General features: G+C 38.0%; 1 protein-coding gene and 1 long non-coding RNA gene across 10 annotated transcripts in view; one reads left to right on the top strand and one right to left on the bottom strand.

Moving 5' to 3' along the window:
* The window catches only part of LOC106869147 (5'-AMP-activated protein kinase subunit gamma-1), a 481652-nt gene that overhangs the window by 40871 nt on the left and 423946 nt on the right, over positions 1–16835 (top strand). For all 9 annotated transcript variants that reach the window (XM_089357018.1, XM_089357013.1, XM_089357011.1 and 6 more), the window contains exon 2: positions 12440–12523. In XM_089357018.1, the coding sequence (XP_089213144.1) occupies positions 12440–12523 (84 nt within the window). The remainder of the gene's footprint in view (positions 1–12439; positions 12524–16835) is intronic.
* Positions 1–16835, bottom strand: part of LOC106869149 (uncharacterized) — a 131790-nt gene that overhangs the window by 56853 nt on the left and 58102 nt on the right. The gene's annotated exons all lie outside the window — the stretch shown is intronic.

Here is a 16835-nt window from a genome sequence, read left to right as displayed (position 1 = left end):
GGTCGCATCTTTCAATGCATCACTTCATAAACAACAGACACGAATGGACAATCAATAACGAGAGGAAGGAATATAAATCTTCCAAGAGTTGCGGTTGTTGTCTGGCCTCGTGTCAGCCCCGATCGAACAAACCATTAATCAAAGCCGCTCCACATTTGACCATCCTAGTATTTTGTGTATGAACGATATTATCCAATATGATCTTGAAGGCGGCAGAGCGTGATCTGGGGGGAGATGCGGGTTATTATTTCTAGCAACAGAGGCTCTCGCTCGTTGATTTTGTTGAGGTTCCATTTATTGTTATTTTAGACACATAAAAAGAGGAGCTCGGAAGACTTTACAGCAGGGAAATATCTGTAATCAATAAGTATAAACACAATAGATAGAGAATGACAATTATTTATGTTTTGGCGCAGGCGGAAAGTAATGATAGAGTTATCTCCCTTAGCTTCAGAACGCACAAAGCGGGTTTTGCTTGTCGCTGAATCGCACCCGACTTGTTTTGTCATGCATGAGTAAATACACAATGTGTGTGTGTGTGTGTGTGTGTGTGTGTGTGTGTGTGCGGTTCGACAAGGAACTCAAAGTAATCATCAGTGAAGATTCAGCTTCCAGTAAATTACATCACTCTACTTTCTGTATTGAGTACTCACTTTTTGCTGGCCTTCTTTACTCTTGCGTGTTAATATCAACATTATCATCATCAGCAGTATCTCGAAGTGCGTTTTTCTATGCTGGCATGGCTTGGACGTAGCGTCATGCCCCAAGTCCTTATTTGCAGTGAGGGCCTCTTATTCAGATTAACATGACCCCACCACCACCACCACTGCTTAGGACATTGCATGACACCTCATCGTGTGAATAAAATTTTGTAAATGAAAACGGCGATGAGCCTTGTCCACTACATAGAGAGAGAGATAGACAGACAGAGATAGACAGAGAAAGCGAGAGAGAGACAGAGATAGACAGAGAGAGCGAGAGAGAGACAGAGAGAGAGGGAGAGAGAGGGAGAGAGAGGGAGAGAGAGAGGGAGAGAGAGGGAGAGAGAGGGAGAGAGAGAGGGAGAGAGAGAGGGAGAGAGAGAGGGAGAGAGAGAGGGAGAGAGAGAGTGTGCGTGTGTGTGTGTGTGATGCATGTATGTTATGTTTTTATTCACATTATTTATATTTGACGGATATTTGTCCTCATCTTGTTTGTTGTTAACACAATGTTTCGGCTGATATACCCTCCAGCCTTCATCAGGTGTCTTGGGGAAATTTCGAACCTGGGTTCTCATTCCTAAGGTATTTTTCGATATTATTATTATTATTATTATTATTATTCAGGTCACTGCCTGGAATCGATCTCGGAATCTTGGGGTTAGTAGCCCACGCTCTTAACCACTATGCCATATGCACATGGGTTAAGAGCGTGGGCTACTAACCTCAAGATTCCGAGTTCGATTCCAAGCAGTGATCTGAATAATGATAATAATAATAATATCAAAAAATACCTTAGGAATGAGAACACAGGTTCGAAATTTCCCCAAGACACCTGATGAAGACTAGAGGGTATATCAGCCGAAACTTTGTGTTAACAACAAACAAGATGAGGATAGATATCCGTCAAATGTAAATAATGTACATGATTCCTCATCTCTTAAATATAGAACTATGTAATGTTTTGTTTCTCAATTTCTTGCCCATGGAGAAAGAGCCAATTTCCAACCTAGATGCATGGGACAAATGGAATTTGTTGATAGAGATTTCCTACAGCCAGATGCCCTCCCTGTTGCCAACCCTCACCTTGTTTCTTCCTGTCCAAACAGGTTTTCATAGAATATTGGACATGAAGGACACACAGCTTGCATGACAGTAACACTCACTCACAGGATGTCCAAGCAAGGAGACACACACACACACACACACACACACACACACACACACACACATACTTTTTATCTGTTACTTGTTTCAGTAATCAGACAGTGGCCATGCTGGAGCACCACTTTTAAGAATTCATAATTGAATGAATCGACTCTAGTACTTTGCTTTTAGCCCGATTCTTATTCTGTTAGTCTCTTTTGGCAAACTGTTAAGTTACAGGGACATAAACACACCAACACAATTACGGAAGGACGAGAACATGGAAGGAAAGGTTGAAAGAGCCACTGGCTTTGCTGGCAACAAAAGGTTCCTCACCAGATGAAGGGGAGACTGTATGAAGCTTGGATGCCACATCCAATGTTGCATGTTGGCTTTGAATGTGAAGAATTTGCAAAGGATCAAAAGAAATGAAGTGAACATCGTTTGCTGGGTTTGTGATGCTAGTCTGCATTAATGGTAGGGTAAGGAATAAGCTGAGAGAATAAATAAAAGAGGGATCATAAGCAGTGGGGGCAGGCAAGGGTTTCGTTGGTTGGGGACGTGTGTGAGAAATGAAGAATAACAGCTGGGTGTAGGCGGGGAAGAAAGTTGTGGCAGTGGTGGCTTGTGGGAGATATGGCAAGAAGGGGTGAGGGGCTGATCCCAAATGGTGAAACCCCTGTGAAGGAAATGATGTGGGATTGCAATAAGAGACGAGACTATGATGTAGAAGACAGGACCAACTATTGCAAACATATGAGTTATGATGATGATGATGAAGAGGAGGAGGAGGAGGACAATGGTAATTACGATGACAACAACAGAGGTGATGACAATGATGCTGACAATGATGGCAGTGGTGATGATGAGGAAGAGGTTGATTATGATGATGATGAGGAGGAGGAGGAGAACAATGCTCATGATGGTAGTGATGGGGATGATGTTGGTGATGCTGATGTTGGTGATGCTGATGATGGAGGAGGAGGGTGATGCTTATGATGGTAATGACAATACTGATAATAATAATAATAATAATAATAATAATAATGTTGATGGTGGTGACAATGATGACAATAAGCAAGTGGAGGACGTAGCGGTGGTGACAAAGGAGAAGAAAGAAGCAGTGAATTGTGGTGGAGGTGGTGGTGGTAGTAGTAGTTTTATTTAATGGTGGTGGTGCTGGTGCTGGTGGTGGTGGTGCTGGTTGTGAATTTTGATGACAGAAGAGACCCACAAATGAACACCCGCCTAATCACATAACGTGTTCACATCTACTCAGGGAGTTACACACTCATGAACCACATAAGTAGACTACTTATAGACTAACCACTTTATATACACATTATACACACCATGGGCACATCAAGCACATAGAAAGAGAGAGAGAGCTACACACTCGGGAAGCATGGATATACTTACAGCCAAAGCCCTACGTACATGTGCACGCACACAAATACACACTACACATGCACAATGCATGCAATGCACATACATACACAAAAGTACCACACACCTCTTAACCTACCCTGCCACCTACAGATATATTACACAGTAATTAAATCATCTCATGATTAAAATGGTTGACACATCGCACTCATATTCTCTTTCGCAACATGTGTTTGTGTGCTTCAATATATATATATATATATATATATATATATATATATATGTAACTGTACATGCACACACACTTAATTAAAGCTTAATGAACGACACTTAATGATATTCCTGGAAGGGATTGATTAATTCATTATTTCTCAGATTCAATATAACATAAGTGAATGCAAAGACCCAGTTTTCAGCTGATAACAGAAATAAAGTTTTGTTTGCTTTTTAATATGGAAACAAAACCACAGATTGAAAGAATAGTTAGACATTTTTTTCTCCAATACTCAACTAATTGTGCCATCTATCATAATAACCCTTTCTACTATACTCACAAGGCCTGAAAATTTGTGGGGAGAGATGATGATGATGATGATGATGATGATGATGATGGTTTCAAATTTTGCCACAAGGGCAGCAATTTTGTGGGAGGGGATGAGTCAGTTATATTGACCCAGTATTTCACTGGTACTTATTTTATCGACCCTGAAAGGATGAATGGCTAAGTTGACCCTGGCAGAATTTGAACTCAGAACGTAAAGACGGAAAAGAATGCCATGAAGCATTTTGCTTCATTAACCTTAAGTCATTTCAGTTGTGTGCGTGTGCGTGTGTGCGTGTGCGTGTGTGTGTGTGTGTGTGTGTGCGTGGTGTATGTAAGTATGTGGGGATGGGGTACGTTTATATGTACGAGTGTTTCTGTATATTAATGCACTTGTGAACAAATATTTTGAACAAAATTGTTCCGTTTCAATTAACTAAAAGTGAGACCACTAACAACAACGATTCTGTGAAGATTTATCAGTTTACATTATTTGGAATTAAGGACTTTTTATGGCGCCACTGTTGCCTGCAGAATCCTGATAGTAATGACAATAAATTCTACAAGCAACAACAAATACATCATCATCAGCAGCAGCATGAGAAGATGTGGCTTTATTTATATTGAAAATTAATCAATAGTTTATCTAATTTGATAATGTCATCATGATTCTGTAATGCATCTCTTGAGAGTATAAATTTTATTGTGGTCATTATATTGAAAGCATTATGATAGATTTTAAAAGTTGTTTATTGATTTTAATCACCAAAATGGGATCGTATAAATTGACTACAAAGACAAGGTAGTTTGAGAGAGATTGTAATTTAGTTTAGGTCAGTGGTTCTCAAAAGAGAACCCTGGGGTTCCATATAGTAAATTGCGTCCACAGTAGTATTCTAGGGGCTCCTGGAAAACTTGCTTTAGAAGTATTTATTGCAAGAAACAGATTTCTTTCTCAAATGTTTTACATGGTTCGACCTACACAATGAGTGAAAAACAAAATAAGAAATTTGAAAGAATTTGCTATAAAACTAATTTTAAACAATGGATGGCTTGGGGGGGGGGGGGGTCCACCAGAATACAACAGTAATCAGAGGGATCCGTAGATAAAAAAAAAAATGGTTGGAAAACACTGGTTGAGATAGAATTTATTCCTTAAGCCCTGATCATTCACATTATAGTATCTTAAAAGAGCAAAGGCACATCAAATAATGTAACCGTAGATACACTATGCCTTTAAAAAAATGCATGAGAAGATCATGGCTGGAAATGTCTATTTGGACTTAATTGCTTTAATTGTTTTCAATTAACCCTAAGATGCCTTGGGTAAGCTTTTACTATGGAGTTTTGGCTAATTGCAGAACAGACTCAGAAATAGATCAGATCCAACAGCCATCAACACTCACACACTCCCCCTGCTACCTCTTCACTATCATTACTTTATCATGATAATAATAATAATCCTTTCTACTCTAGGCACAAGGCCTGAAATTTGAGGGAAGGGGGATTAGTTGGTTACATTGACCCCAGTATGTAACTGGTACTTATTTTATCAACCCCAAAATGATGAAAGGCAAAGTTGACCTCAGTAGAATTTGAACTCAGAACGTAAAGACAAATGAAATACCGCTAAGCATTTCGCCCGGTGTGCTAACGATTCTGCCAGCTCTCCATCCCGTTGCATAATATAGAAAGTAATGTAACACCAATGACTATATAATCCAACCAAAATATCTCAGTTACACAAACATAAATGGAATTACTATTTGACCTTCATAGCTCGTGCTCTTGAAAATGTGACATAATTGGCCATGAGAAAATACCGGTTGAGGCAAATGTATTCCAACTTTTTTTTAAAGGTTTGCCCTTGAGCCTTATTAATTGTCATTGAATATGCAAGTCAAAGTGGAAACTGAAGTCTGTTTAGTGTGAATGGAATATTTGCATCAAGCAAGTAAAGAAGACATTAAAACAAGGAAGATAATGATGATGTACGGAATTTATTAATGCAGACAATGAATAATAATGCATGAAAAGTAGAACCTTGAGGAACACCCCATTTTATTCTTCTAGATAAAATTGATTTTAAACTTTGATAATGGCCAACAATTTCAGAGGAGGGGTCAAGTTGAATGCATCAGCCCCAGTGCATAACTGGTACTTATTTCAATGATCCCAAAAGGATGAAAGGCAAACTTGGCCTTGGCGGAATTTGAACTCAGAAAGTAAAAGCAGACAAAATGCCACAAAGCATCAAAATCACTAACAATTCTACCATTTCACTGCCTTTCTCTTTGGTAAGAATACGGTAAATAGAATGATATTATTTTTGATAAGCTCAAAACCAAGTTATGTCCAGGGTAGATGTGTCGTAAATATTCAAGTATAAATGATTTGTGGAGTTACAATGCCAAACACTTAAGTTTGTTTAAGTTAAATACTTCAATCTGAAGAAGTGTCCTGTGCTTGATTTTGCTTTTAACTGTTTCCTCGTGAGATTTATAAAAACACGATTAGGTGACTTATTGGTTGTGAAGTCAATTCATTTTGGTAACTGATATTTTGAGGAGATTTTTCTTTCTGTTTTTAGAGAAGTAGAGAGAGAGAGAGAGAGAGAGAGAGAGAGAGAGAGAGAGAGAGAGATAGATACAGTGTTGTATTTATAAAATGATCAGTTGTATAATTGTTTCTGAAACGGAGTTGTTTTTTCAGATAAGAGATTTTGAAAAGATTTCCGTTGCTAAAACTACAAACCTTTTGTTTATTATGTTAAGCATCTTAGTGTTGACTGGAACTAAAGATAAGAACTGGTACCGGGTGACACACAGTTTGTCATCATTTATATGTAGGAGTTCAGGCAAGGTTAATTAGATTGGCTCGTTTTCAGAGAAAACTCTATCCATAACTTAATAATATGCACTGAAATACTCCGTTTGTCCAAGTGATTTATTTCAGTTGGCTGCCATGAAATGTCACTTGTAAACATAGTCTTATCTATTGGTGTTGTGAAGACACGTGGCTCAGTGGTTTGGGCATTCAGCTCATGAGCATAAGGTCCTGGGTTCAATATCCTGACAGCACATTGAGTCCTTGAGCAAGACACTTTATTTCACATTGCTCCAGTCCACTCAGCTGGCAAAAATGAGTTGTACCTGTAATTCAAAAGGGGCCAGCCTTGTTACATTCTATGTCACACTCAATCTCTCTGAGAACTACATTAACGGTATGCATGTCTGAGGAGCACTCAGCCACTTGCACATTAATTCCATGAGCAGGCTGTCCCATGGGAACACTTGCCATCAAAGCCAAAGGGGTGCCAGGGTTTTTTTTTTCTATCTCTTTTGGTGCCACTCCTTTGGTGGCACTGATCTGAGCCTCACCGTTTCATATCAAGTGTTTTGATGTTTCTCTAATTCACTCCTCTTTTATTTTCTCTCTCTCTCTCTCTCCACAGGAACATATTTTTATGAGAATGTGGAAGGGAGAGTGCTTATTCTAGTCATGTTCAATAAATTGTAATGTTTTTCTCTTTCTGTATATTTCTGTACATCCATGTGTTTGTATGCATCTGCAAGCGCGCGCGTGCGTGTGTGCGTGCGTGTATTCGGCTCCTGCATCAAAAATTCCTGTCACCCAAACAGGTTTTACGTCCAGTCAGCCATGACAAATCACCTGCAGCCAGTCATCTCATCCTGCAATTTTCAGCCTCTTTCGCATCATCGCAAGGCAGCAGCTGCAGAAGCAACACCAAAACAATTGAACCAATGAGAGTGGATCTCTAGCTTCCCTGTCGCTGCTTGTAATATCTGCCAAATCATTAAGGCAATGAGCTGAGAGAATCGTTAGCATGCTGGGCAAAGTACTTAGCAGCATTCCATCTGTCCTTAGATTGAGAGTTCAAATCCCACCATGGTTGAGTTTGCCTTTCATCATTTCAAGGTTGATAAAATAATTACCAGTTGAGTACTGGGAATGATGTAATTAACTTACCACCTCCTCTGAAATTGCTGGCCTTGTGCCAAAATTTGAAACCAATATCTGCCAAATCTCACTAAATCACATTGAGGTCACCTTGCCTGATGGTCCTCTGTCACACCACATGGGTCAGGGGATTGCAAAACCTGCAGGTTCAGCAAAACTGAGTTGACTTCAGCTCTGGCTCCTCTTGCTTCTCACCAGACTCATTTCCTCTGTGCTGTGGCACATGCACCATCTCCAAACATTCCGTATTTGCCTGAAGGATCTTCAGGTCATGCGGGTTCCCATATATTACAATGGAGACAAGAAGTTATCAATGCTCTTGACTTGAGTGAATATATCCACCACCACCACACCCTCTACTCCACTGAGCTGAAGAGGAATAAAAAGATCTTTATTGTTCCATAGCATAAAAGAGATTTATATATTTTATGGCAATATATATTATTTTATTACATCGTTTTGTTGATTCATTTCTTTTTTTTTTTTCTGTGGCATTTTTGATGTGATTTCTGGCTGGTTGTGTGATTAACACTTTAACATTGAAACAGCAAGCTTTATGTTTGCATAATGTCATAGTCAACTGTAACAAAAGCAATGGAATTGTCTTGGAGAGAAGCTGTCACAGAGACATCAAATTACTGGACCAGGTTATGAAAGTCATCGGAAGAGTCAGAGTTCAATTAATTAGGAAGAAAGCTAATTAGGAAGAAGTACTACTGATGCTCTCTTTATAATTTGGTGGCAACAGAAGTACCCAACAAAAAGTAAACCACGGGACACAACATTCATTAACCTGGAGAAAGCCTTTGACAGGGTGCCTTGTTCTCTCATGAGGGGTCACTGCAGAAGCAAAGAGTAACCGAATGGCCAGTGAGGATCATTGAAGCCATGTTCAGGGGTGAAGCCAGCAAAGTGATAATTAACAATGAGTACAGTGAGGAATTCAGTGGGATCCCCTCTGGGATCAGTTATCAGTCCCCTCCTATTTATCATAGTCTTCTAGGCCAAACCTGAGAAATTCAAAATCAGCTGCTTATGGGAGTATCTCTGTGCTAATGACCATAGTTTTATCAATGAAATTGTAATAGAAATGGAAATGAAATTCCAGGCGTGGAAGCAAAAGCTGAAATTGAAGGGTCTTAAAGTTAACTTAGCAAAGACCAAAGGCAGGATGCTGACCCCTTTAGGTAAATGGCCCTGATCTATATGTAGACAAGGAGTAGGTAGAAGTTCCATATGGTGTACATAGTGTAGACTATGGACACACAAGAGATGCAGTTGTATCACAGAAAAGGTAACAGAGAAAGTAATGTTTGTGAGCAGCAGATGTGCAGGAACAATAAACTCAAAGAACACACAGACATAGATTTCTTCAAATGCCCATGATAAGGTTGTATATAGTTTCTGTTACCTAGGTGACCTAATTAGCAGTGGAGGAGGATGCTCTGAAAGTATAGTTACTAGAATTAGAACTGGCTGGAAAAAGGTTAAGGGAACCATCACCTCTGTTGGTAAGAAAAGGCCTCCCTCACAGCATGGACCACGGCAGATTGTACGATGCTTGTGTGTGTTTTCAGAGATAGTGTAACAAGTACAATTATAGAATGCTGTGTATGGATGTTTTTAAGAAGATTTGGTTGCTATTTCTAATTGGTCAAGTAACCACATAGAGGCTCTTTTATTCAGTTAGAATTGGTAGCAAGAAAACTTCCATGAAATCAGAGAGGAAATCATATCTTCCTTAGTTTTATCATTTCCTAATGACGATGATGGTGATGATGATGATGATGGTGATGATGATGATGATGTCGATAGTTATTTATGGTTCATATAATCAGAGAAAATATCAAGAAATGTACAGAAGTAAATATTATAATCAGGATGTGTTTGATTTGTAATAAACTGTCTGGATTGGTATGTAAATGGGTTAATTGGTAAATAAATGTTTGTGTGTGTGTGTGTGTGTGTGTGTGTGTGTGTGTGTGTGTGTGTGTGTGTATGAGCGTGTTTGAGTGGTTATGTTTGTGTGTGTGCTTGTGTATGTCTGTGCGCACGCATCTATCTATATGTGTATATATATATGTACACCTCTATCTCTTACATAGATATATACATATATTGTATATATACACATATCTAAATATATATGTGTGTGTGTGTGTGTGTGTGTGCATATATATATATAGTTTTCTGTTATTGGAAGTAAATTGGCTGTACTTAATTAACAGTTGAATTTGTTGGTTTTGTTGCCAACAACAGACAATTTCTTAATAAAAATTAATTAAAAACCAACATAGAACAAGTGGAGGTATGTGGAATAGTGGTTAGGGGTTGCACTCACAATCACAGAATCGTGGTTTCAAATCCCAGACCGGGTGGTGCATTGTGTTCCTAAACAAGACACTTTATTTCACATTGCATCAGTTCGCTCAGCTATAAATGACCATCCCTGTGATGGACCGGCATCTCATTCAGAAGAAACGTGATCTCTGTCATTTAAAATGCCATGGAAACCGAGTAATCCTGAGCCATAGGAATCAAGACAGTAATGTCGAGGGGTTGATGCAGCTGCTGCTGATGATAATAAACGGGCCATATTTATTGTTTTTGTTGATGTTACTTTTGTCCAATTTTATATGAAACTTGATCAAGTATATCAATGATCAAAGATGCTCCAGCTGGGACTGTGCCCTCTTTCTCTGTGAAGAGAGCATGGCTTAGTGGTTAGGGTATTCAGCTCGTGATCATAAGGTTGAGAGTTCAATCCCTGGCAAGATCACATTGTGACCTTGAGCAAGACACTTTATTTCATGTTGCTCCAGTCCACTCAGCAGGCAAAAGTGAGACGTATACCTGTAATAACAAAGGGGTCAGCCTTGTCTCACTTTGGTTCGCACTGAATCTCACCGAGAACTTCATTAAGGATACACGTGTCTGTGGAGTACTCAGCCACTTGCGTATTAATTTCTCGAGCAGGCTGTTCTGTTGATTGGATCAACTGGAAGACACATCATTGTTACAGATGGACTGAGTTCTTTTTTCTCCCCATCTTTCTTTATGTTGTTGCTTTTGACTCACCTCAGATCAGCCTCCATTGTTTAATACATTTTCTATAAATAAACTCACACTGGTTGTATGGGGGGGGGGACACTGGTTGTATGGGGGGGGGGGGCAGATATGCACAAACACAAAGACGCACACACACACACACACACACACGACAGGCTTCTACATAGTTTCCCAAATTCACTCGCCTCCAAGGCTGTAGTAGAAGACACTTGCCCAAAGTGGAGTCAAGCGGGACTGAACTCAGGATCACATGCTTCTTACCACACAACCAAGCCTGTGTCTACTCTTATATCTAACCCTTCTGTTCCAATGTCATTGAAGACACAAGAGAAAGATAATCCTTGAAATAAGATAATCCCTTGTATTAAGATAATCCCTCCAGTAAGCTGACTTGCCCTTAATACAAAAGAACATGAAGACAAAGCCTTCTGTTATTTGTTGATTCTTTGTTTTTCGTTCTTTATTTTTTTCATTGCTATAAATCTATGTTGTGTTGACCTATGTTCAAAGACACTCCAACTGTGACCATCCCAGCTTTTTGTACATTTAGAATATTGTTCAATGTGACTTTTCTCTTTTTAAGATGGTAGCTAGTTATTTGGAAGGATTTGGCAGCTATTTCTAGTATGTCAACCAACTGCATAGAAACTCTATCATTGGTTTATGTAAGAATAATGGACTTATTGGATACCCTGCTCAAATGCACCACAACTCATCAGAAAAACTAGTCAAAAATGTATGAAAAGTACAAGGTGTGGGGGGGGGGCACCAGGTGCCATGTTGGTGAATTTTAGGAAATATGGAACTTCTGAAGGATGTAATATCCAAAATGCTAAATACTGGTGTGTGTAGTTTGTACTTGTGTTTCTTTTCATACAGGCATTGGCAGAGTGGTTTTCAGGCATCTGGCTTTGTGGTTAGGGCACTGAGTGGTTCAATCATAATGTTGAAGGGTTGATTGTTGTATCAGGCAGTCATCAAACCCTTGAGCAAGTTTCTTCACTTCATGTTGATCCAGTGTACTCAGTTGAGAATGAGTTCTGCTGGGCCAAGGGCAGGAGGGTCACAAGAACATCTGTGTCTGCTCTGCAACTAATTAGGTACGTAACACAAGCAGCAAAACCAAGGTACACGCTACCAAATTTCACTTGTTACCAATTGACTACTGCAAGTGAAATTGTCATGTTGGAACAATTGTTTTTACCATTCAGTACCCTAGCACTGACTACTAACCATCCTACCAAAAAGTCATCATCATCATTGTTCAGTATCCATTTTTCCATGCTTGCATGAATTGGATGGAATTTGGTGAGATGAATTTTCTTTGGTCAGATGCCCATCCTGTCACCAACTCTCACCAGTTTCCAAGGAAAGTAATATTTCCTCATGACCAGAAGACTGGATATGACAGGAACTGCTTGAAGATGGTGACAGTTGATTACAACTATTTTGTGATGTCAAGGCATGGAAACACAACACAACACAACACACATAATATTTTACTACAGAGCTACTCCTGTATATTCTATATAATCGTGCCATACCACTCACAACTAACTATTCTCTGAAGAACTGTATTCTATATAATCACATCTTTGTTTTCTTCTTGTTATAATAGATTTCACCAGAGGACAACAGAAATCCCGCATTTCAAGACGTGGTGAGAGCCAGTTCTGAACCTCCATGTAGTCAAAGAATTAAGGTAAGATATAAAACAATCTCTCAAAGACTTTTGCTTATTTTTTTATAGTTTTCTTTCATGAATTTGCTTAATTTTTTTTCTTTTATAAAAACAGATTTTGACCTAAAGTTTTCCATTGCCTTTCATCCTTTCAGGGTCGATAAAGTAAGTATTAGTTGAATACTGAGGTTGATCTAATCAACTAGGCCCCTCCCCAAAAGTTTTGGGGCTTGTGTCTAGAGTAGAAAAGAATATACCGTGCTGGCAGAAATGTTAGCATGCCGGGCAAAATGCTTAGCTGTATTTCGTCTGTCTTTATGTTCTGAGTTCAAATTCCACCATGGTTGACTTTGCCTTTCATCCTTTTGGGGTCGATGAATTAAGTACCAGCTGCATACTGGAGTCAATCTAATCGACTGCCCCCCCCCCCCCTCCCCCAAAATTTTGGGCCTTGTGCCTAGAGAAGAAAAGAAAAGAATATAATGTGCTTGTGTTGACCTGTCAAGCCAAGTGAGACCATAGTCGTGGCTGATGCTGGTGTCAGGTGGCACGTAAAAAACACCCACTACACTCTCAGAGTGGTTGGTGTTAGAAAGGGTATCCAGCTTTAGAAACCTTGCCAAATCAGATCAGAACCAGGCTTACCAGTTTTCAGTAATACCGTCCAACCCATGCCAGCATGGAAATCGGATGTTAAATGATGATGTGGATAGGTGTAAATTTAAGTTAAAGTATAAATATCTTTGTGATTCTCTGTTCAAGGAAGAAAGTGTTTCAGAAGATCTGTTGGAATGTGTGAGTATTTGGTAGATACGAAGGAAGGTTGTATGGGTAGGTTTATGCTAGGAAAATAAAAAAGAAGATGAAAGAATGATGCCTTGGAGCCATTTCATTAGAAAAATTACAGACTCTCAGTTTTGCTTCTGTTGTTTCTGATAAAGCAGTGATGGCAGGGAAGTAAAAGTGGGCTTGGGTGATGATGATGATGATGGTGATGATGATGATGATGATGATGACGACGATGACGATGACGATAATGATAATGATGATGACAATGATGACGATAGTGGTAAACCTGCTGTTATTGTTGCTGATGATGATGATGATCAGAATGAGAGTGTTGCTAATGTTGTTACATATTATAACATCTTTAACTGTTAAGGCTTTTAGTTATGAATTTTTTCTTCCTACTTTTGTTGTTGTTGTTTTTGTTGCTATACAGTCATTAATTTTTTGATATGTAATTAAGAAATTACAGTAAATGCAGCAGAAGCAGCAGCAACAGTAGTAGTAGTAGTAGTAGTAGTAGTAGTAGTAGTAGTAGTAGTAGCGATAATAGCTACAGCAACCTGCTACTTGCAGAGGAAGTTTATTTGTTCAGTTGTCGATAGGTCTGTCTGTTTTGTTATGTAATTCTTTTGGAAGAAACAAAATAAACAAGAGTAAGAAGAGACCACCACTAGCAAATGGAATGTCTTTATGTTTTATGAAAGGCAAAACTGTACAAACAACATATCATAGAATATCTTCAGAATCTTTTATTATTATAAGTTGGACTCCACCATTCTACGAGGACAAAACCTCCGAAAGTCATTACAAAAACAACTCAGTTTTTCACACAAGAAACAACAACGATATGAAAACTGTAAAGGATGCTGTGCATTGGGATCTGTAAGCAAAGATATGGACAAACGGTTGATGGAGATTGGAATAGGATGCCCTGTAGAGCTTCTGAAGAAAGTTTGCCTCTTAGGGACAGGGAAGATTATCAGGAGGATCTGAAGAACTTGAAAGACTATTAAAAGCTTCAGGGTACCTAAGGTTACAGGTTGTAACCTGCTACCCACATAAATTCTACCAGGAACAAGGCTGAACCTGAATCAAATTACCATATTTTAATGTGCATAAGGAACCTTCTAATTTTGGGGGGCTTAAAATTTGGAAAAAAGGTTTTGCAAGGGATTATTATTATTATACTGTCCATGTGTAAGAAACTTCCATATTTTTTAAACCTAATTTTTGACATAAAAGAGTTCCATATACATGTTAAAATATGGTAATAATAATAATAATAATAATAATAATAATAATAATAATAATAATAATAATAATAATAATTTTTGCCATAAAAAATGTTTCAATTCACTAATAGAAGCAAATTTTTTTATATGCCCTAGAAACTAGGTCATTGGTCCTATGAGTCCTGGGACTCAAGACAGTAATGTCCAGCTCATTATTTTGAAGGTATACATAAATAATCAAAATAAAAGGTTAAATAGAAAATCTATTAAAAGCTGCATATAAATAAATACAGCAAATAAAACCAGTCCCAAAACTGGTTTGAGCCAAAGAGGGAGGCCTCTAAGTGGTAGCAGGACCTTTTTCAAAACAGCTACCTTTCCATTTCTCTCATTCACTTTTATATTATTTAATGTTGAGAACAATGTTTTATAAACATGCACAATATGTGTATATATGATGCATACATTATGCATGCATATATAATTAGAAAATGGTTACGAGCGTTTTTGCAAGAATTTTAAGAGCACCAAAGTTTTCAGGAATGTAATTTCACATTCTCTAAAGTTCATAGCTTAAATGATTATTCACAATTACATGTAGACATTAACATCCAGCTTCTTCTAAATCTTCTCTAAGTGCTTGCAGATAGAATTGGATTGAAAGTCAACTAATTGCATTTCTAGATCTCTTTAAATTCAACCATTTAAATGCATTTAATTTCAAATCTCTAATCAACACATTAGGATATTTTTAACTTGCACTTTTTTCTTTCTGAATTTCATAAATCTGAAAATAAAAAAAAAAAGAAACCATACTACCCCATTTCGTCACAACCCTTAGAATTTCTCTAAATAAACTGTCTTGTGTTTTGTTCAAGATTCTCATAGTTTCTTCAGAAATATTTCTTAGCTCTTGAGAAGCACTCGAAACTTTTACTTTCGAAAACATGTTGAAATATATTTACTTTCCTATTGATCAAGCCATACGTCACAACAATAAATTTCCCCACATCCTTGTAGTTAGATATCAAGTTCAATTAGATGCAATGAAAAATCTATGAAGAACGTAAGTTTAATGAGCCAAGCAAAATCACTTAACCAAGGGAAATTATCTTCCATGATTTTCATATCTAAAACCATTTAACAAGTTGTTCAAGTATTTGGCCACGACTCAACCGTCATACGTTAGTAAATCATTATAAACTGCTTGATCTTCATTTAAAAACAAATCCAATTCTTGTCGGTGCAAAGAACTAGCAACTATTAAGCTATCTTTACAACAACTCTCATTACATCACTGAAGTTTTTAGAATCTACTTTAGTATACAGTTCTTTCTCATAGACAGGAACCAGGAGGTGAGCAATAAATTCTGTAAATTGCTTTATAAAATCAAGACTTTCACAATTCTGTTTTAGAGGCACCACCAAATAGAACCAAAACGATTTTCAACAAACCTATTTGTCTTTCAGGAAATACTTAAACACACACACACACACACACACTTATGTATTATCCTAACAATTTGTAGGGAGAACTCCCTAACTTAGTTAACTTCACACGAATAAAATCTGCATGGAAATATCCTGCAATGATAATTAATCAAACTAATGATGTAATAACAGCAACCTCGTCAAGTCACAAGAATTTAAGTGCTCTTGAATTTGGTTTCCTAATTAGAATTTTCATGAGTTTTATTCTGCTTATTGCCAATTCTAAGATAATTTCAGAGAGTTTCTTCATAAGATAATATTGTAAGGGAATTTTCTCTCACTTGTGATCTCATGTGTGATCTGAAAACAGACAGAACATCTCTGCTTAATTATAAATCATAGGTTCACCATCATTGACCCACAGTTTCCCTCACCGGTTACTATGGAATGCAGAGATTTCCGGTGGCACATTGTTACACAGAGGTTAAGGTGACCCCTGCGTAAATAATACAATATAATTATTTATCTCAACGAATATTTGTATACATCACCATACAAAGCGCAAAACATTTGTGTGCACACTCACACGCACACACACACGCACACACACACACACACACACTCGTCATGTTAGTGGTGAGCAGCAAGAATAAGGACTCAACACTGCATTGATAGCCAAAACCAAAAGGGGAGATTACTATCACTTCTTAAGGAGAACACTTGAAAACTGCAAACTGTGATTGCATGAAATATGAAATCGTGTTAAAAATCCATTAATAAAGAGAATATCACATATATAGACACACAGACACACATATGCATGCATCTGTGTGTGTGTATCTTTTCCTTGAAATCTTTCCAAATATTCACCTGATTTAAAG

The sequence above is a fragment of the Octopus bimaculoides genome, chromosome 9, assembly GCF_046866305.1.
Source record: "Octopus bimaculoides isolate indiv1 chromosome 9, ASM4686630v1, whole genome shotgun sequence".
In the NCBI taxonomy this organism is placed as follows: Eukaryota; Metazoa; Mollusca; class Cephalopoda; order Octopoda; family Octopodidae; genus Octopus; species Octopus bimaculoides.
Note: the sequence above shows the minus strand (reverse complement) of the source record. Positions and strands in the feature narration are given on the sequence as shown.